At 40.1% G+C, this 21811-nt stretch overlaps 1 protein-coding gene across 2 annotated transcripts in view; it reads right to left on the bottom strand.

The window, feature by feature from the left end:
• The window catches only part of LOC130102557 (uncharacterized), a 160622-nt gene extending 145134 nt beyond the window's left edge, over positions 1-15488 (bottom strand). The window contains exons 1-5 of one of the 2 annotated variants that reach the window (XM_056268512.1): positions 15340-15488; positions 6305-6628; positions 5813-6208; positions 5506-5592; positions 2007-2081 (exon numbers count right to left, since the gene is read on the bottom strand). In XM_056268512.1, the coding sequence (XP_056124487.1) occupies positions 2007-2081; positions 5506-5592; positions 5813-6208; positions 6305-6628; positions 15340-15400 (943 nt within the window). In that variant the 5' untranslated portion in view covers positions 15401-15488. The remainder of the gene's footprint in view (positions 1-2006; positions 2082-5505; positions 5593-5812; positions 6209-6304; positions 6629-15339) is intronic. The other variant, XM_056268511.1, reaches the window with a different exon arrangement.
• Positions 15489-21811: the final 6323 nt, after the last annotated feature.

Below are 21811 nucleotides of genomic sequence, written 5' to 3'. Positions count from 1 at the left end.
TAGAAAAGGGTGCAAACAAAAAAAAAAGTTAGTACAAATGTGTTAATATTATAATGATAACAGTAATATTAATATTAACTATATTTTCTAAGACTAAAAATAAAATAAAAATCAGTCTGGTACTAATGTAACATTAAAAAACAATACGTATTGTCAAATTCTCTCTCTCTCTCTCTCTCTCTCTCTCTCTCTCTTTATATATATATATGTATATATATATATATATATAAACAATCAAACAAGACCATGCTAATATGGAATGGCACAGCAGCCTAAAATCATCATGTCTACACTTTTTTTTTTTACACACAGTTCTCCAATGGTGTAATGTATGATAACAACTGTTCTAAACTAGCGTATTGGCACATTATACATCCACAAACACATTCGACCTCTCACTATCACATTCAAATAAACAATATTTATCTTTCTGATTTAGTGTGAACAGAAAACAATCCATCAGCTTTTGTTCATTACTTACTTTTAACAGCTGATCGTCTTGGCTTTTTTGGGACAGATGTCTGTGGTACGTCTCTCGATCCCCCATCAGCAGAAGCTTTTGCGTCCGCATGGGAAACCACAGCAGCTTTACGTTTCAACTTATTTTTCGCTTTCTTATCCGGTTTATTCACACATTCAGACACACCGACATTGCTCACAACGTTTGATAAACCATCTGTAAATACATGTGTCAAAGTTTTAAAACAAAATCAACAAACCATAGCAGCATAATATTGTCTGATAAAGCCAAATTACAATGCGCTTACCCAAGGGGATGACTCCAACGTTAGCAGACTCGCTGTCTCGCGGTGGTCCATGTACTATGGCCTTGATAGTCACGCGTTTCGGCCCTGGTAAAAACAAAAAACCCTGAGAAGATGAGATATGTTCACACAGCCACAACACTGTTTAAACACGGGTGTAACAAGATTTAACAATACCTGGCACAAGTGCTTCCGTGATCGCTCGTGAAGAGGCAACAGCATTGTGCGTAGCAACAGCTGTGCTAGGTCTAGCCACGCCTCCTGGCGAAAACAAAACAAAACATCATCCGTCACACACACGCACACAAACACACACACACACACACAACGCATGCAACATTTAAACATAATTATACGTACCACTCGCTTGATTCAGGAAGTTAAGCTCATCTACTAGATCGAAGAGACTCAAGCTCTCACCATCTGAAGCGGGCAGATAAAACCTTAAGTAAGCAACAGAACAGCGACGCTCGTAAACAAAAATAATCATCCTTAACAATGTTACTAAATAATAAAAAATACTTACTGTTAAGACCGGATTCCATCTTCTTGCACTCACGATTCCAACAACACAATATGGCTTGGAAAATAGTTTGAGAACGAGAATAAACAGCGGCGATGCTTGACACGAGACACACACACTAGTACGCTTCAGTGACTGTGCTCGCGTTCAACACACATTTATACACACAGGTTTTGGCGAAGTGTGAAAAGCGGCCTCCCCAGCAGACAGAATACACAACGACATAACATCTCGCGCAGGTAGACGGCCAATAAACCCGGAAGGCCAAGGGCCAGACACCTTTCTTTTACACCTACGGCCAGGATGTCACCGCAGGATGATGTCACATGGCGTCGCACATCCTAGACATACCGGAGCCTGTCAGCGACCCATTATAAATCAGAGACAGGGGAACCGCAGAACCATAAATCAAAGTCATAAAACACCTTTTTTGACACATGGTTTATGTTAACACTACTTATGATAAAACACACATGAAAAACACAATGTTAAGCATTAAGATTTTCAACAATACGTTGAAGCATTAAAATGAATAATAAAAATTATTGTTGACTTGATATCTCGTTGAGATTGACATTATAGGATTTCTCAGCAGGAATAAACTTCTGTTTGAGAATTTCATATTATCCACGTTTCTATGATACTTACAGTCTGAACATGATGTGTTTGTTTGCTCATCTGTTTTTAATTGTTATAAAGGAGTAAATCTGAAAACTCACCAGCTCTTTTTCTGCAGATCAGCCAGAGAAGAGCAAGAAGGAGAACAGCGACTGCAGCGACAGAAATCCCTATGACTGAAGAAGAGATCGAGCACAGAGTCAGAGACGGACAGGGCAGATTGAGGACAATTATAGATAAAGACTAAAGACTGTGATTATGTACCTTGTGGGTTTGTGCCTGGTGTTGTTGTATCAGCTTGAGCTGTAAAGGATGAATGTTAGTTGAGATGCATCATAATATTTTTCCAGGATGAGGAGGAAACGAGGTGAGGCGTAGCAAACTTTTACCAAACTAAAGAGAGTAATCCAACATGAGAACACACACAGCAAAATCCCAAATTTCATTTAACTCCGCTCAGAGTCCCACTCTAAGGAGTGATAAAGTAACTCTGAATCAGAGTTAAAGTTAATGAGATAATTAAGAGATTAATAAAGTGATGATTGAGCATTATAAGTGCATGAATTGAAGAGTTTATAAGTGTATGAGTTTAGAGTTTATGAGTTTAAATGAGTCTCAATGGGTTAGAAAGAGTACATAGAATGGCAGTTTAATGGAGTCTAATGGGCTTCAGGGTGTTTAGATTAGAATTTTTGACAGTTGGAGAATGAACAGTCTTGGCTCATTTGAACATTCTGCAATGAAAGTCAATGGGATTTTTCCGAGCTTTAGGCGTAATTTTTAGGGAAAAAAGTCAGATAGTCCGTAAGTCCGATCAGTTAGAAAAGATATTGCAACTAACTTCAGAACAGTCTGATCAGATCAGAGATCACGCGTAAGTGAGACCGGAGTTCGAGCGTGAGACTAATTGTTATAAAAAATGATAGCCCGCTAAAAGATTGCGATCCAAATTGTCTGTGCGTTGATGTGCAGCGAAAAGGAGAAAATGTGCTGCTGTTGCAAATGTTTGAGCTTTGTTTCCGGTTACTGATGCACCGCCTCTCGCAGTCGAGCGGGAATGCTGTATTGATCTGCAAACAAATCCTCTCCCATGTCTCACGCTTAGTTTAGCTTGATATCCCAGTGCTGAATTTCCCTTTTATTATGTTTTTTTTTTTTTTTTTTAAGAACCAACTGGGCCAGCAGCAGTAACTGATCCTGCGTCCAGTTGGGCTTTCTTTTCCGTTTTGGCGAGTTCATAATCCACCGTCATTCAACTATTACATTACTTCAATAGGAGCAACATTTCCTTGCTTTAAGTAGTCTATTTAGGCTAATAGGATGTCAGTTAACCAAGCAAGTGTTGATGCAAGTGTCGTTTTCCATTATTAGGCAAGTGGCGGTTTTCATTAGGGTTTTAGGCTACCTTGATTTAATTTAATTTAATTCACGACTTTTCTCTCTCTCTCTGCCTTTTTAGAATCACACTTCACTGGGGCCTGCACAAACATGTCATTATATATGCATTTCGATGACATTACTATTATTATTTAGTGTAGGACACAGACATATTTAGATGTCGTAATTCCATGATTTGTTCCGCATGATGGCCATGTCATCTAACAACCAATCACCGTGATCATTGCGAGACTCACTCTTAGTTTAGGAGTTGTCATTTTTCCTTACTAAGAGTAGGTCTGAAAGGCGTTGTGAATAACTTTTAAGAGAAAACTCCTACCTAAAATATTTTAGTGCGATTTAGGAGTACTCCTAGTGGTAAGATAAAATTCTTTGTGAATACGGCCCCTGACTCACTTTATTTCTGTCAGACGTCTACTGAAGCTCTTATTGAGAATAAACAGAGCTTTAGATGTGGATGTTATATTGAAAACGTTTGGCTACCATTATGGAGACGGTAAAAGTGGTTGTTTGTTATTAATAATTGGTGGTGGTTGAGGAGATTCCCCCTTCTATGTGTGATATAAAACAGTTTATATCGTTGTTATAGGTAATGTGTCTTTAGTCCATTAGGTGGCGACCGAGTGTTTGCTAAGAGTCAATATGCAGACAACCAAAGTAGAACGCTAGTCGACAGTTATCTAGAGTAGTCACATTGTGTGTTGCATGTAAGTTACGGTCAAAAGCTTGATGTTAATAAAGCTCAGACTTTGAGAAACTCAGTTGCTTTATTGGAACATTACACTATGTGTGGCATGATTTCCCGAGTTAAATGGTTGGCGTTTTAATGTCATCACCTGTGCGTACTATAAAAGCCATTGTCGAATGCACCTGTGCAGATCGTCATCTCCCGGATGTGGTGTGGTTTCCGCTGTCGCGATTGAACGCGACTGTGGGTCGGTAAAGGAGAGCGGCTGTTTATGGTCTTTCGTGTTCGGCCTTTAGTCACAGCTGCTCTAATCGGCTGATGGATATGAGTGTGCATCTGTCCTCCTCCAGGTATGCGTTTCATTTATTATATCCGTTTATCAGCCGTGGAAGTGGTGCGAGTCGCAATTTGTGTGTTATTTCAGTTGCTTTGTGTACGGGTGACGGCTGTTGCAAATAGGCTGAGTAGTTAAACTTTGGCTAGATCCCGGTTCCCGGAGCTGTCGTGTGGTAAGTGGTAGTTTGTTTTCTTTTCCCCCGTCGATTATTGAATGTTAATTGTATTTTTCTTGCGCGGATTGCAGGGTGGATAACATCCTTGCAGTGGCAGCGCCGCTGTCTCGTCCTGTAGACCTGTGTTGTCCGTGTGTGTTTTGGGTCACGGTTGTGTTGGACCCGTGTCAACGAACTTTGTCTTTTGTGTGTACATGTTTTGTCTCTAAAACAGCGTTGAGTGTCCTTATTTTGTGTTGTATTTAGTCTTGTTAAATTTGCTTGAGACTTCCAATTCATTTCTCCCCATTCATTTAATTCAAATCAGTATATTAATTTGTGTATCAGTTATTTTGAATTATTTTTGGTTGATCGTGGTTTTGTAAATCTTTTGTATTGATTATGTTTCTTGTGTATTGTAATTGAGTTATCCTATTAATGTGAAATTGGTTTATCATTTGAATTTTGTTTATTTGATTTAGTTTTTCTTTCTTTGTCTCAATTTGAGTCTTGAGTTTATTGTTTTTGTTTGAATTGAAATGAAATTTTATATGTTAAACTTGTTGCTGAGCACATTACGAGTGTATGGCTTATTTTGTGCTTCTCTCTCTTTTTTGTATATTTGTTTTGTTTACTTTTACATGTCTGTTTTTTTAATAATTTTGGGACTGGACTAGCAGTATTTTATGTATGTTTGGTGTTTGTATCTACAGTGAATGCACTGCATGGATGAGCTCAACATATCGTCTTCATCTGATGCTTTCTGGGAGAATCGAGTGAAAGAACCGGAGAGTTTCATGAACACACGACTCTCAGTGTTTATATTAAACATGACATATAATATGCACAAGTACACTAACTGGGACACACCATAAAAGTCCATGAAATGAAACTAAAACTACAACTCAATGTGTTAATCATCCTCTAGAATATGACAGTCATATTTTGATGAGTTAACACTGAAGATAACTCTAGCATTACGCACTGAAAAGCACTGGTGTGAGAAAGACAGTGATGATGTACCTTTAGAAACGTGTGTGTTTATAGTTGAGGGATCCTGAGAGTGTGTGATGTGGACTGGATTCACTGCTGTCGTTGAATCAGCTTGAGCTGTGAAGATCAATGTCAGTTCAGATGATTAATACATACAAATTTTTTTTTAAGATTAATACATAAAAAATTACAGTTTTTGCTGGCAAGTTTCAATTCCTTTACTATTTCCAGCGTCCCGTTTTGGACTGTTTCATCCCTCAGTTTGTTCTGGTTCAGTGATACTGATAGACCTCAGTGTTCCTGACATTATGAGGCTCTTCTCACACTGTTTTCTCACCTGAATACTTGACAGTGTATCTGACTGAGGTTTGGAGTTGATTTCCCTGAGTAAGCTGACATCTCCACTCTCTGTTGTTATCTTCATTCAGGAGTGTTGTAGTCAGAGTGATGAAACAGTGATATTGATCTGATGATGATAATATCTGATATCTGGAGTCTCTCCTCAGATCAACACCAGCCTGATTCACCCACAACAGCTCAACTCCCTCATAACGAGCCCAATAATCACAGGAGAATCCAGAATACAACTGACAGGAGAGAGTCACAGAGCGGCCTGGACTGATCTCAGTCTGTGAGGATGAAGATGATGATGAAGATGATGATGAAGATGATGATGATGATGATGAAGATGATGATGATGATGATGATGATGATGATGATGGAGACACTGAAACTGAACACAAGACACAAATCACAGACTCTTCAATCATAATCTGAGTTTATTAAAGAATCTGCCCTTTTTATATTGACCATATAATCATAAACTTACCATGAAGAACATGCAGATAAACACGTGCATCAGATCCTTGTTGTCTGCCGTTCACATATTGTCTGCAGGTGTATAATCCATAATCTTCTTCTGTGACGTTCTTGATGTTCAGAGAGCAGTCAGACTCCAGACTCAGTCTCTCATGTCTCTCTGTGTTCTTCTTCTTTATCCCTCCAGTAATCAGTTCAACTGTCCCTGACTGTCTGAAGCTGTTAGAGTAGATCCATGTAGTTGATTTGCAGTCAGGAAGAGCATTATTACAGGACAGACGCACATTTTCACCAGAACTGATGAACTCATCATCCTCAGTCACTCCACTGGTGCCTGAAACACAGTATATCTCAGTGACCATTATGATATATATATATATATATATATATATTAATAAATGAAAACATAAATCATACCAGCATAAAAACAGAAGTATTAAATGCTAGTATTTCCCTCACTATTGCTCAGGAGTGCCAGATTGCGTTTGAGAGTGTTAAAGCTCTGTTGATCAGCCCAGTTTCGGCTGCTCTGAGTTTCGATCGCTCTTTGAGTTGTAAGTTGATGCGAGCGCGGATACATCGAGTTACTGGAGCAGTTTTGCTTCAGGACGGCGAGGATGTGGACCATCAGTGTGCTTTTTCTCCCGTAAGTTTAATAAACATCAAGGGAATTACTCGACAGTTGAAAAGGAAACTTTGGCGTTGTTGTTTTTCTTGCAGTTCTGTGAAGTTTATTTCGGCTCTTCCATCCTGCCCACTATTGTCTATAGCGATCACAACTCCCTTGTTTTACTGTCCTGTATGTATAATGCTAATCAACGACTGATGCTTTGGGCTTTATTTGTACAGAGTTATAACCTTGAAAAACAATACCTGTTTCGTTTTCATTTATTTGTACTTTTGGTTATTACTTATACGCTGTGTTAGTGTGTTATGATTATCATGTGAAACCAAATTTCTTTGCCGTCCTATTTCCCTTTATTATTGAGTGTTAGAGAGCGGTAACGCTGTGTTTGGCTGGATAGAGGAAAAGGGATAGGGAAGTTATGTCACGTGACGTACATCGGACACACTTAGCTCTGATTTATTTAGTTTAGACACACTAGGTTTATAGGAGCATGTGCCATTCACTGTCATTTCTGTGTTGATAGATATAGTAGGGAAGTGTACGACGTCTCTGAGTTTATTATCAGCCACACGGTTCCCTTCCCCCACTCATAATACACAGATTGAGGGGAAACGCAACAAGTGTCTGTCTGTATATTCCTCTTTTCAGGTAAGCCCCTTTAAATATCCGGATATATTTGATGTTAATATGAGTTTGTGTGTATAGGATGTTCGTATAATTGTTATAAACCCGTATTGTGGAAAAGAGAAGAGATTGTCGCACATGGCGAACGTGAATAGTTTGCGATGCTATGCTAACATCAGCACGTATCAATGCACTGTATTGTTAGTACATGAAGTTTTATGGGTTTCTAACAATCGTATAATGAAAATACAGTGTTATTATGCTGTTAAGATCAGTTTGGCTGTAATATTATCATCTTCTAACACTGTTTTGTGTTTATTTGAGTTTGTATCGTACATGAGTGTGTGTTAATGGGTCACATGCTGAACCGTCCATGGTCAAGTGTGAAGGCCTGCAGTTATCACATACAATGGATGACGTGTAAAGTGGTTTTATATTGTGACAAATACAATGTTTGGAGATTAATATACACTACATATAGAGTACAGAGTATTATATAGAGTATTACATTAATTTTGATTTATAAGTAATATGATTTGCATTTTCTTTTATATTTTATTCATTTTCTTTGATTAATATTTTATTTTGTCACACATACAGATGTAAGCTATCTTGTTTATTGTGTGTAACAGGATGGATATAGTGTTTTATGCCAGTTGATGCTCATATCTTTGTGTTTTGACAGTCAATACTGTAAGGATTCAGGGCGGATCTAATCCGTGGGGAATTTGCATATCATAATTAATAATTGGTAATTAATAATTATTCATGCATGTTTGGATTAGATCAGTCTTACATGTTAATAAATCTCCCGATAAGGGAGGATCTGTCATTTTACCTGCATGCATGCATGTGAATCCCTGAAATTAACCACAAGTTGATTGCAATTAATTACACGGACCACGTTTCACAAAACAGATAAAATGAATTAGCTCAATTGTCAGGATAATATTTGTGGGGATCCACCATATCATCTTACTTTATAGGATTTCAGGAAACGCAATTCTCTGGCCAGAAGAATTGGGTTTCCCGCCCTATAAACACAACACATACTCTTTAAGGTATTTTTAATTTTAGTAAGCTTGTAGCATAAGATCTTTTGCACTTAAGGGACTTGAAATTGAGCAAAGAGACAGCACATCAATCAAATGAATATATAATTAATTTAATAGAGGCATGACTACTTATGTATTTACTACGGTTACATGGGATATATGTATTTACAAACATAATAAACAAACAAACATGATAAGGCATCGATGAACGAGAAATGCATAGAGATAGAGAGAGAGAAGAAATGTAGAGAGTTGCAGTTATACAAGAGGGAGTTTAGAAAGACCCGAGGATCTTTCTAAATAGCAAATTCACATAGACAACAGAACTTTGAGAGACAACAAGACTTCAACAAATCTTAAAAGCGTGATCAAACACGGATACTTGCACAGGTAACTCTTTGCATGGCTTGTGAAGAAGCGTGTGTGTCTCTCGGTCCGGCGCGTCACGTGGTCACGTGCGCGTGTTTCTCCTTCAAAGCGAGCGCGCGCTCGTTTAAAGGTCCTTTGTAGATGGATTTGCTGAAGAGATATGTCACCGGGTTTTCTTTTCAATCGTCGATTGGAATTAAACACAGAGCCTTATCTACAACTGAAAAACACAAACTAAACTAGAAACAAATAAAAGAAAGGCGAAGAACTCGCCCGGAGGCGAGACGTTACATCATGACACGAGGACAAGGGAGGAAGAGAGAGTCCAGAGGGAGGTTCAGTCCTCTTTAGAGGAACTGGAGTCCACACCTCTGAGGTGCGAACTGGCCAATGACATTCAACGAAACTTTTGGCGGCCAAATTCTCTTTGTCTTGTCAAAGTTAAACTATGGCCGTGTCCGCCTCTTTTATGACCAGTCAGAATTTGTCAGAATCATTCCACAAGATGGTAAAAACATAGAAAACATACATTTTACTGTAATCTTCTGTATCTGACCAAATCAGTTGGAACGAGATAATTAAAACGGTACCAAACAAAACATTTACACATAATTGGAATACGAAGATACATCTTAATACATAACTATAAACTCTCAAGAGTTTCACTGATACGCTAGGAGATCATATCTAGACTACCATGGACTGGGAAACACACAGACATACAGGAATATATCGTATACAATTGGTAATGGCTCGTTTTATGAGTGTAATGTAAAGGTCCATTATGTGTGTGTGTTGGTTTGTGTGTGTTAGAGTTCTGTTATCTCTCTTGCAGAGATGGGGGAGGGCATGGAATGTTCAAGCATTTTATGACTCTGGCCATTCCTCTGAAGCTTGCGGGCTACAGTCCGGGTGAATCTTGCAGGACATCTGAATATGTCAGTTAATTTGGTGTTTAAGAGAAAGAACCTTCAAGATTTCTTATAACACCCCTGCATCACAAAGTTAGCAAGATGTAATGTAAATCAACAAATGGGAACGAAGGTTGGAGTTTATCGAGACTAAACATGCTACACAGTGATTTCTGTTTCTCATAGTATGCAAGTCACGTCTCAACATTAACCCATTAGAGTTTACAAGGCCACACAGACCAAACAACATAAAGGAAAATCATGAGATGGAACATTAGATGCATGTATCACATGGTTATATGTATATACATAGAATATATAGGTTTAAACCCGGGTTCGTTACTTCTTCTCAGCAAGAATAAGGAGGAATCCCACTCTCTGGGACATTCCAAGGGTAAAGCTCAGTCTTGTAACAGAACACCCCCGTTCTTTGTGTGTGTGTGAGAGAGAGAGTGTGTGTGTGTGTTGTACACACGTTCTTGCTTGAGGAAAGGAGGAAGTCAACTGACAGTCCATACCTTACAATACAATATGGGTCACTTGAGAATGTAATAATGTTACATGCAGGGGTTAAAGTGGGCCGGCACCTCAGATAAATTAATAAATAAATAAATAGATTCATTAATATCAATGACAGTGCGATGGTAGGCTATTGTTTATAAAATGTTGCGTGCGCTGTCAGATTGCAGCCAGCCTGGTGCTCCTTCTGAAGGAGTCCTTCCGCATCAACACGTGTTATCACCCCCTGACCCCGCCTTCACACACTCGCTCCCAGCGTTATGTTCTCAGTCACGGTTCTCCTGTCTGATTTGAGTGCATCTAAGATTCACGTATGCAGACAAAGCCCTTCCTTCCTCCCCGCTGAACGCCAGCGATTACAAATGTGTGAAATGCACTCACGGTGGTTGAGCGAGGTAAAGTTAGTTTTAGGTTCGATATTCGCCGGACATTTGTTTTCCCTTGCCACGGTTCTATAGGGTCGGCAGTCTTACAAGATATCAATAGCAGGATTAGTTTTGACATTATGTAACCATTGTATATATCGACATGAAATCACTTACGTGCGTAAATGCTGCGTGTTTATACCTGAGAATGACTTGAGGTGTTTCCACAGCGCATGATGCCTAAGGGAACGTTTACCAACTGCTTTAAATGTAGCCTATAGTTTATTTTATTTAAAATTACATTTAACATTTAAAAACAGACGTCTTCAAATTCCAAAGCTTGTAGAAGCTTCCTATTCAGGGTATCTGCACATTTTTTAACAGCAAATTTAATGACTTTTAAGACCTTTTTAAGTCCTCTAAAAGGCAAATTTAAGACTTTACCACGACAAAAAAAAAACAGGAAAATGTTCAGCACGACACGACAGTGTTAATTTTGGCAGCCGTTTTTGTTTTAGTCTTAAGATGAAAATGCTTATTGGTCTTAGTCACATTTTTGTAATTTTCTCTTTCATAGTTTTAGTCTAGTTTTAGTTGACAAAGTCATTGCATTTTTTTGTCAACTTTTAGTCAAACTTCAGTTACCGACATTAATTTTGGCAGCTATTTTATATGTCGTCTTTAGACAAAAAATGACATTATAATTTTTTGCTTTAGGCCAATTCAGTTAAGCTTATGAGACATTTGAATCAAGGTAACAGGCTGTATTGACAATTAACTCTTTAGCAGTAGCACTTGTGCAATTCTACATATCCCTGTTCCTTAGTTCAGTGGTACTCCAATTTTTTAGAGTGCCGTAACCCCTCTTGCACTTAGACTGCAGTCACACCTTTTCCATTAAGGGACAATATCTGCCCCTTTTAATCGATTTTTTCCAGTTAATTTTTTACCTTTATAAATACTTTTATAAAAGAAATAATGCTTTAAATAAAACAATGTTCAATAAATATGCAATGATGGTAAAAACGAGGTGATACTTTTTAACATTAAATTAAAATCGCCAGTAGGTGGCGGTAAGTCACTGTCTTTATGAGTGAGTCATCCGTCATCGAGTCATTCATTCATTCAGTATCAAACACAACAGTCTATGGTAACAAAGCAAGTGGCTGTATTTATGAACGGGTCATTGAATCTCACGATTCGTTCAAAGCCACAGATTCGTTCTCGAATCACCACTGTCTGCTGCCGTGGCTTTTGTTGCAAAATAGCAATAATATGCAATAATATGATCAACATTAAAAACACTGCTGGATATCAGCCTGTATTGATCGCAGATTTAGTCACACAAACAGCGCAAGCGGCTCGTGACAGAATAAAGACCAACTGAATGACACTTTAATTAATGTAAGTAGAAAATCTCAAATGAAGATCACTGAACTCCAGCTTACTTGTCAGTGTTTTCAGATCATCCGCGCTTCTTCAGCAGTGTAGAGAGCGCGCGCGAGCATGGTTGCCAGATACTATTGACAAGACCGGGTAGAAAGCGTGTTATTTTAACAGAAAAGCTCTGACTGGGGATTTAATTATTTAAATCTGGCAACCCGACCGTAAGCATGAACGGTCGTAAACACCGTCTGTAATGTGTTGTTGTCTCCTACAAGAAATTTAAGGTCCGTACGTGAAATTTAAGACCTCCTTATTGGAAATTTCAGATTTTAAGACATTTTCAGACCTTAAAAAGCGAAAATGTTATTTAAGACCTTTTAAGACTTTTTAAGGACCCGCGGGGACCCTGCTATTGGTAATACTGACTTAGGCTAAGCCAAGCTTGAGTAAATTAACTTGTCTCCGCAAATGATTCATAAAACATATACATATCAGTTGAGCCTATGTTTAATTTCTTCACTGACACAGACGAAAATGAAAAGACTATCAGTCAAAGTTCAGCTTTAGGAGGAGAAGAAATAGGGCAGGATAAGGAGACTGAGAGAAAGAGAAAGATGGAGATAAGGAGAGAGCTGGTATTGACAATATTCATAATGCCCACTTGACATGATTGTAAAGCATTTATTTTGGCCTCCAAAAGTCTTAAATTGCACATTTAGGTCCGAGAAATCAAAAAATTTCCCCCTAACTTTTTATGTTTCAATTTACATTGTGAAAAACAAGGTTGTGTTCCATATTGTGGTGTTCAGCAATTTTAACATATTATCGTCATCCTATCAGTGTAGATGGACCAAATTAAAACCATTAAAATATCAAGTAAATAAGTATTGTGATACTTTGTGCCACAGTGACACTCTTGTCCCAGAAAGTGCTATTCCACAATACTCAATATGTTGTCCTACGGTGAGTCATTTTTCCCTGTTGCACCTACACAACATTTGAGGGTTCCCCCTCCTGCCAAATCCCACTTTAAAGCTGCTGTAGGTAACTTTTGAAAACATGTATTTGCTAAAACTGTCATTATGTCCTGACAGTAGAATATGAGACAGATAATCTGTGTAAAAATCAAGCTCCTCTGGCTCCTCCTAGTGGTCCTATTGCCATTTGCAAGAAATACACGCTCCCGGTCAGAAACAACCAATCAGAGCCAGGAGGAATGTCTTAGCAGTGTCAATCACGCTCGTGTACGTGCTGATCACACCCCTCTCTTGCACAGCGCGAGCCGTCGTTCAAACTCAAGATTGCCGGCGTGCTGCAGCTGTGCTTATGACGGAGAAACAACCTAAACTGCCAATTCTCGAGTGACACCTGCTCATAAAACAAAGAGGTAAAAGGAAAAAGACTGATGACGATAAACAAGCGAAAAAGAAAGAATTACACAGAGCCCATTGACTTGGTGTCAAAGCTCTAGCCGCATAACATGTAGATAAAATGTCACGCACTCTGCTAAGCAACAATTGAAACCTGCTAATTCACTGGCTTGTCATGTTGCTGAAATAATGTACTAGCACACCTTATCTAGCATTATATATCGCTAGAATAATTACTTACATACTGTAACGTTAGTTACCGTTATATTAACGTTATCTTACTAGCTATTTATAACTTATAGAAAGAGTGCAACGTTATAAAGTTACATGCAGGCTATTGCAAAATACATAATGATTTGAGGACCAAGTTTGTAGTCAAAGTATGGGCAGGCCATAGTCAATGTAAAGCATATTATTGACGTTTAGTGCCTATTAGTGAATGTGCCATATATCTTTTTATCCGCTGTTATCGGTGGCCCTGTTTACTAGCCTGCGTGTTCACGACGGGCTCCGCTGTGGAGGACGAGCTGTGGAGGGAGGGCTGTAGCGCAGCAGAGAGCAAGGGGGCGGGACCTGGAAGTTGTGCTTGTTCAAATTTTCAAGTCAAGTCATCTTCATTTATATAGCGCTTTTAACAATGGAGATTGTTTCAAAGCAGCTTTACAGAGATAAACATACAATTTACGGTAACAGAGACTGTTTTGGCTTTATAGCGATTTTGAATAATGTTATTACCGGCTAAAGTTGGTTTTGATTGATTCACTTCCAGCAAAATTATCATTTGTTATTACATTAGGGGCCACTAAGACGACGGCGTTCTCTCTAAACAGACTTTAAACGCGAACCTGTGATAAACGCTGATGGCGTTCACATGCGCATTAAAAATTGATTCTATAGTTATGTGCGTTTGAATATATGTCCGCAGATTTGTAATTTCAGGCTAAGTCAACGTTTTCTCAAAACTCCCTACTGCAGCTTTAACCACTTTAACCACTGGTTACAGGTAAATTGTTATGCATTTTATGGTAATTGTGTGCACTCATAATACAGAGATTGAGGGAAACACAACAAGTGTCTATCTGTATTTTAATATTTCTATGTTCCCCTTTTCAGGGAGATTACACCATTCGCTGTCATTTCTGTGTTGATAGATAGAGTAGGGAAGTGTACGACGTCTCGGATGTTGAAGAATTTTCTTTCTACAGTTTTCTTTTGGATTAAGTAGGTTTAGTTGAAACCAGTGAGAAAGATCCTTTTTGTTTTATTCTTTTCTTTGTGTTGGCACTGTCCAGTTTTCCCTTTTTCCTCCCCAGATCGCTTCATTTTTCTTTTTTCTGATATATATATATATATATATATATATATACACACTCACCTAAAGGATTATTTATATATATACTGTATATATCTTGTCCGATCATTGCACATAATACATTTGTTCCCCTGTTCTCCTGCTGTTTCTCAGTGGTCTTATTCACTCTCTCAGTATTGGAGGCCTAATGTTCCCCTTCCATTCACTCTTTTAAAGTCAGTGAACGGTCGTAACACTCACTTAAAGCAAACAACACACTCTCCAGAATAAACTATCAGTGTTCAAATCACTGACACACTCTTAATATGAAGATCATTCTTCATCATCAGATGTTTGAGTGACACTATGTCCAGTATCAGGAATAATACAGTATGATCTGTGTGTGTCAATACACAACTCTGAGATCACAACGTGAATGTGTGTAAGAATAAACTGAGCATGTTCAAATGAACTCTTTCCAGACTAATTCCACTAAATGTGTTTAGAGAAAATACAGATTTCTTTACCTGTGAGAAGTGAAGAGAGAATGATCAGTCCCAGCAGACACAGATCACACTTATCAGACATTTCTGTTTCTGTCAGTCTTCCTCTTCATTATATATAGTTACAGCTCTTCCTCTTCATTATATATAGTTACAGCTCCTCCTTTAAACATCATCAGCTCCTCCTGTAACTTCCTCTGATCTGATGAACTGAGTGTTTACATCCGGCTATAGTTGCTTTAGTGACACGATGTCAGTGCATGACAGTGAAGTGTTGCTCTACATGTGTGTGTGAAACGTGTGAGAAGTGCATATACTGTTAACAGCACTGTCTCAACACACATCTGATCTGAGAGTTTACTTTCTACACATGGATTATAATATTCTGCTTTACTCTCTCTAGCCCTGAGAAATAGATCAGATCCAGACTCCTTTATTAACACCACAAACACCAAACGCAAGATTCTTTTCCCTTTCCCTGTGACACAGGCTGAGCTGTTTAAAGAAGAAGAAGAAGAAGAAGAGAAGCTTTAAGAGGCGGTTGTGTGTCATTATTAAAGTCAGTGTGTGTCATCGGCACCATGTTCTGAAGACACTCAAGATGCTTCTTCCTGGTGGTCAAAAGTATATTATGACATTTAAAAAAATGAAAATATCTTTAAATATTTCCTTTTGTAATGAAACGTGTCTTGATAGATTTCTTGAGTCACACCGAGAATAAAGATACCAATCACGCCGTAGTCGGACCGAACTTGCTGTCCACAGTAATGGTGTTTCAGAAGCATGTCATCGCTGGCCGTGAGAACTCCGTTAGTTTGACCGCACTGTTAAACACACACTAGGGCTGTCACTTTTGTGAAAAAATCCTGTTCGATTTTTAAGACATAAGTGTTCACTGAATCGATTGTAATATCGATTTTCCATCTAAAGACGTTTCCATTTTCAACACCAAATACAGGCAAATCCACGGACACCTAACAGGCATTAGGACGAGCGTAAAGAGGGGCTTGAGCAATATTGAGCAAGTCAGCAATATTACTGATGATTTATTGGCGTGAAGTTTCGTGCACAATGACAAACAGGAGCGCAACATTCAGGGATTGAGATTAACTCCCTCGACCCGCCAGATGCGGGTACAAATGAACTGTGGCGGCAAACGCTGTCAAATCACGAGCCAATCTGGTGTGTTTCTATGTTTACTCACTTTGCTGGGGAAGTTCGTGTAAGACAAATCTGATTTAGTGCAACTCGTGAGTCCTCATGATATATTAAATACAGCGTATTGCACAGAATCTGCGCATTTCTGGCTTACTTGAACACACACACACACACACACGTCACTACGTAACAAATAACGGCGTGCTTGTTCACTTGCATTGAAGTAATAGCGAATATTACAAAGCATTTGGTTAACAGAAAAGACATTGTTATTTTCCAGCATCCTACATGTACTGTGTGCTGTATTGATCTGTCCACCTAACACACATTTTTGCTAAAAAAGAAAAAAAAGGCGTTAAAATCGATTCCCTATTTTCGTTTTCGAAACTTGTGTTGGTTGGTCCGATCGATTGTGCAATCGATTTTTTCGAATGTAAAGTGACAGTCCTAACACACACACACAACTGTGATCATCTCTGAAGTTTAGGCGGATGGGTGTGAACTCTCACATTCAGAAAACAGTTCCTCTTTTTTCTACAACTGAATTGCTCAACTTTTTCCTGTCCAATAAATGTTTGTTATAGTTGCTGCAAACCATTTACAAATTCACTGTTAATGTGATTGGTTCAGTGTTTGCTAATATTTTTATTTCAATGATTTTACATAAAGCCGGGTTCCTCATACACACACCTGACTGAGATATTCAAGTAAACTCAAAGACGTTGATTAGTTGATTCAGGAGTCAAGTCAAGTCATCTTCATTTATATAGAGCTTTTACCAATATAGACTGTTTCAAAGCAGCTTTACAGTTGTGGCGATGCGATCAGCCGTTATAGTGATTAGCATACGGTACGTTCAGCGGATATAAAAGGAGAAGAGACTGACATCTGACTAAGCGTGTCATTCTGGGTCCTGGAAGTGACATCATTTCTGGTGTGCAGTGTTTATGTCCAGGAGGCAAGAGCTACTGGTGACAGTCTCATTATGAGTGTTTTATGTTAGGAAGGGTAATTTGAGACTCGTTTAATGTACAGTGTGGCTGAGGAGAACCTCATTTGTTGTTGTGAATTTGAAATGTTTGAATTTGAATTGTTACTGTCAAAATGTGGCTGTTTTTTTACAACAAGGGTTATCAGTGTGTTTAAGAGAAGAACCTTCAAGATGCTTATAATACTAACGCGTCACAGAGTTATTAGCACAATGTAATGTAAATGAACAAATAGGAAACGCAAATTGGAGTTCGTAGATACCAAGCATGCTACACATGTGATCTTAGTTAACCATAGTAAGCGATTCTGAAACATTAGTTAACATCTTCACATCCAGGCCATCAAGGGTTGTGTTTCAGTCTCCACCAATCACAGGCCTGCATTTAAAAGCTTCTGACTCACTTGTTAAGAAGCCGCTGAAAATCTTTACCATGAGATCACAGATTAGATGGTCACCTTTAGAATGATAATACACACTCACAAAGGTGAACTTCTGTCTGCCGATCTCAACATGAACCCAAGCATCATCTCCACCATCACTATATGACTCCAGACGGCTGTGTGGTTTATTAAGAGAGCAGACAGAAAAATGGAGCGCAACTGGAAGAAAACAAAACGTCTCAGGTTACTACTGTAACCATAGTTCCCTGAGAAAGGGAACGAGACGATGCGTCACTTGACGCTTTGGGAACGCCCCCAGCGTGAATGCGTCTGAGCATCAATGTCAACTAGTCCAATGGAAAGAATGAGCGTCACGGGCGGGTGATGTCATGACCAGTAAGGGATAAAGGCTCACCCGGTGAAACGCGGCATTAGCTTCTGTGTCTCAGCAAGCGATCTGTGTCACTCTGTCTCTGTCTATTTATTGTTGTCTGTTACGATATTATTGGGAAGAGTTATGGCGAAACAACTTTACAAACTCTGTGCTTCTCCCTGCCCGCGTTATTTAACGGGTGGGGACACACACGAGCTTTGTGTAGTTTGTTTGGGAGTGGAGCATGCGGTATCAGCCTCCGAGGGGGCTGATTGCAACATTGTGAGAAGCTTTCGCTTCGCATGCTCCACTCCCGCCTGTCACTTTTCGAGGAAAGTGGCCGGGCTCGCGATCCTCGGGGTGCAGGACACGCGTCTGCCGAGGCAGCGCGGAGAATGCATTCCTGTGGATCGCGAATAGGATCTCGTTACGGGGTTGGAGACGGGTCCGCGGATCTTATCTCCTCCCTTTCCACGAGTGATCCAGTGCTCTCTCTCCGGTCTCGGAAGCCCGCGCTGCGGTCTCTTCCGCCCGGGGAGAGAAATCAATGCTTCAGTGCTCTACCTCCGAGGAGGTAGATGTGCTGGGCATTGAAAGTGTACACAATCATGGGGGAAGTGGATTTGCCATCTCTTCCCCAGCGTATGAGAATTATATATAGCCTATATATATATATATATATATATATGATAGTTTATATATTATATATGAAATAAAGTGTATATATATATAAAGAATGTATATAAAAAAAATATATATATAATAATAAGCTGGTGGAGGTGTTTACTAAGGCTGTAGATAAATTAAATATTTAATGGCCAGCAGAAATAAGGGGGCACTCGTCCTTAAAATAAATTGAACGAGTTTCCTTCCCTCTATTTTTCCACCTCCATCACGGGGCCTTCCATTTTTCCCGATCTGCACAGCGAGCTGTCTAGATCATGGAAAAAGCCTTACTCATTTTTTAGCCCCACATTCATGTATATTCAGATATTTGGGGGTTAAGAGAGTATGGCTATGGGGCAATACCCCGGGTAGAACAGACACTTGCGAGCTATGTCTCCCGGTTCAGTATCGTCCCTGAAGGCGTCCGCTTCTCTCACTAAACCATTAAAGAAAACTATTTTTTAATCTAGTGGGAAAAGCATATATGGCAGTGGGTCTAGCACGAGCCTGCTTGCACACTATAGCAGTGCTGCAAGCATATCAGGCTGACCTGCTGTGGTATTTGGACAGAAGTGAGGGAGTTTGGCCCGATGGGGTTTGAGAACTCCGTCGGGCCTCAGATTTATCTCTCAGGGATGGCAGCCAAAGAAATGTGGTCACTGAGAGACACCTCTGGCTCAATTTGATGGGAATCATGGAGAAAGATACAAGATAATCTCTCCCTCGCTATGTCCAACCCACTGGGGCTGCTGGGCGTGAGCAGCTCCAGCCGGCTAGTTTCTCATACACAACACAGCAGCCAAAGCCTTCAAAGCAGAAGCCGGATCCGAGGACCGTTCTTCATGCTGAGAAGGCTGCGGCTCAAAAGAAAAGGTCTGGCGCCACGGCGTCAGACCGGTGAGGGCAGCCCCAACCGGGGTGGAATGGTGTACACCTCATTATACGGTGCCCTTTCCATCTCTGTGCCCTCAGGGGACCGTTCTGCCAACCCCGCCACCCTTGGTGCTTCGGGGCGCAGCGTTCTCCAGCGAGCTTCTGGCGCAGCGTCAACTCGACGTTGCGTCGGACTCGCGCCCTCTGAGGGGGGTTCAAAAACAGTCAGTTCGGGTGGTTCCTGCCAGTATGTTTCAGGTCCCCGAACTGGCTGTCTTTATTACACCAGAGGCCAGCCTCGAGGGGCTGGTTCCCATCAAATTGAGCCAGAGGTGTCTCTCAGTGACCACATTTATTTGGGTGCCATCCCTGAGAGATAAATCTGAGGCCCGACGGAGTTCTCAAACCCCATCGGGCCAAACTCCCTCACTTCTGTCCAAATACCACAGCAGGTCAGCCTGATATGCTTGCAGCACTGCTATAGTGTGCAAGCAGGCTCGTGCTAGACCCACTGCCATATATGCTTTTCCCACTAGATTAAAAAATAGTTTTCTTTAATGGTTTAGTGAGAGAAGCCGACGCCTTCAGGGACGATACTGAACCGGGAGACATAGCTCGCAAGTGTCTGTACTACCCGGGGTATTGTCCCATAGCCATACTCTCTTAACCCCCAAATATCTTTTGAATATACATGAATGTGGGGCTAAAAAATGAGTAAGGCTTTTTCCATGATCTAGACAGCTCGCTGTGCAGATCGGGAAAAATGGAAGGCCCCGTGATGGAGGTGGAAAAATAGAGGGAAGGAAACTCGTTCAATTTATTTTAAGGACGAGTGCCCCCTTATTTCTGCTGGCCATTAAATATTTAATTTATCTACAGCCTTAGTAAACACCTCCACCAGCTTATTATTATATATATATATTTTTTATATACATTCTTTATATATATATACACTTTATTTCATATATAATATATAAACTATCATATATATATATATATATATATATATATAGGCTATATATAATTCTCATACGCTGGGGAAGAGATGGCAAATCCACTTCCCCCATGATTGTGTACACTTTCAATGCCCAGCACATCTACCTCCTCGGAGGTAGAGCACTGAAGCATTGATTTCTCTCCCCGGGCGGAAGAGACCGCAGCGCGGGCTTCCGAGACCGGAGAGAGAGCACTGGATCACTCGTGGAAAGGGAGGAGATAAGATCCGCGGACCCGTCTCCAACCCCGTAACGAGATCCTATTCGCGATCCACAGGAATGCATTCTCCGCGCTGCCTCGGCAGACGCGTGTCCTGCACCCCGAGGATCGCGAGCCCGGCCACTTTCCTCGAAAAGTGACAGGCGGGAGTGGAGCATGCGAAGCGAAAGCTTCTCACAATGTTGCAATCAGCCCCCTCGGAGGCTGATACCGCATGCTCCACTCCCAAACAAACTACACAAAGCTTGTGTGTGTCCCCACCCGTTAAATAACGCGGGCAGGGAGAAGCACAGAGTTTGTAAAGTTGTTTCGCCATAACTCTTCCCAATAATATCGTAACAGACAACAATAAATAGACAGAGACAGAGTAACACAGATCGCTTGCTGAGACACAGAAGCTAATGCCGCGTTTCACCGGGTGAGCCTTTATCCCTTCCTGGTCATGACGTCACCCGCCCGTGACGCTCATTCTTTCCATTGGACTAGTTGACATTGATGCTCAGACGCATTCACGCTGGGGGCGTTCCCAAAGCGTCAAGTGACGCATCGCGAGTTCCCTCGAAAGGGAACTAGAGGTTTTTCACATTTCATGGAAGGATAGCTCGATTGCATACAGAGGCCTTAAATGAACAGGGGTGTGCGATTATTGACCAAAAAAAATAAATAAATTACATCGCAATTTTTCTGGGGATTTTGCAGATAACAGTAATTAGATTAAATTTAGCTGAGTTTTTTTGTGCTGGTAACTTGGCTGGTTTAGTCCTGTCATTGACAGGAGACTCCCGAAAATATTTGGAAATATTCTTAATATTCTGTGCAGTGGTAAGTTCACAGCAGTGA

The sequence above is a fragment of the Rhinichthys klamathensis genome, unplaced genomic scaffold (genome assembly GCF_029890125.1).
Source record: "Rhinichthys klamathensis goyatoka isolate OS25496 unplaced genomic scaffold, OSU_Roscu_1.1 h1tg000274l_1, whole genome shotgun sequence".
Lineage (NCBI taxonomy): Eukaryota > Metazoa > Chordata > Actinopteri > Cypriniformes > Leuciscidae > Rhinichthys > Rhinichthys klamathensis.
Note: the sequence above shows the minus strand (reverse complement) of the source record. Positions and strands in the feature narration are given on the sequence as shown.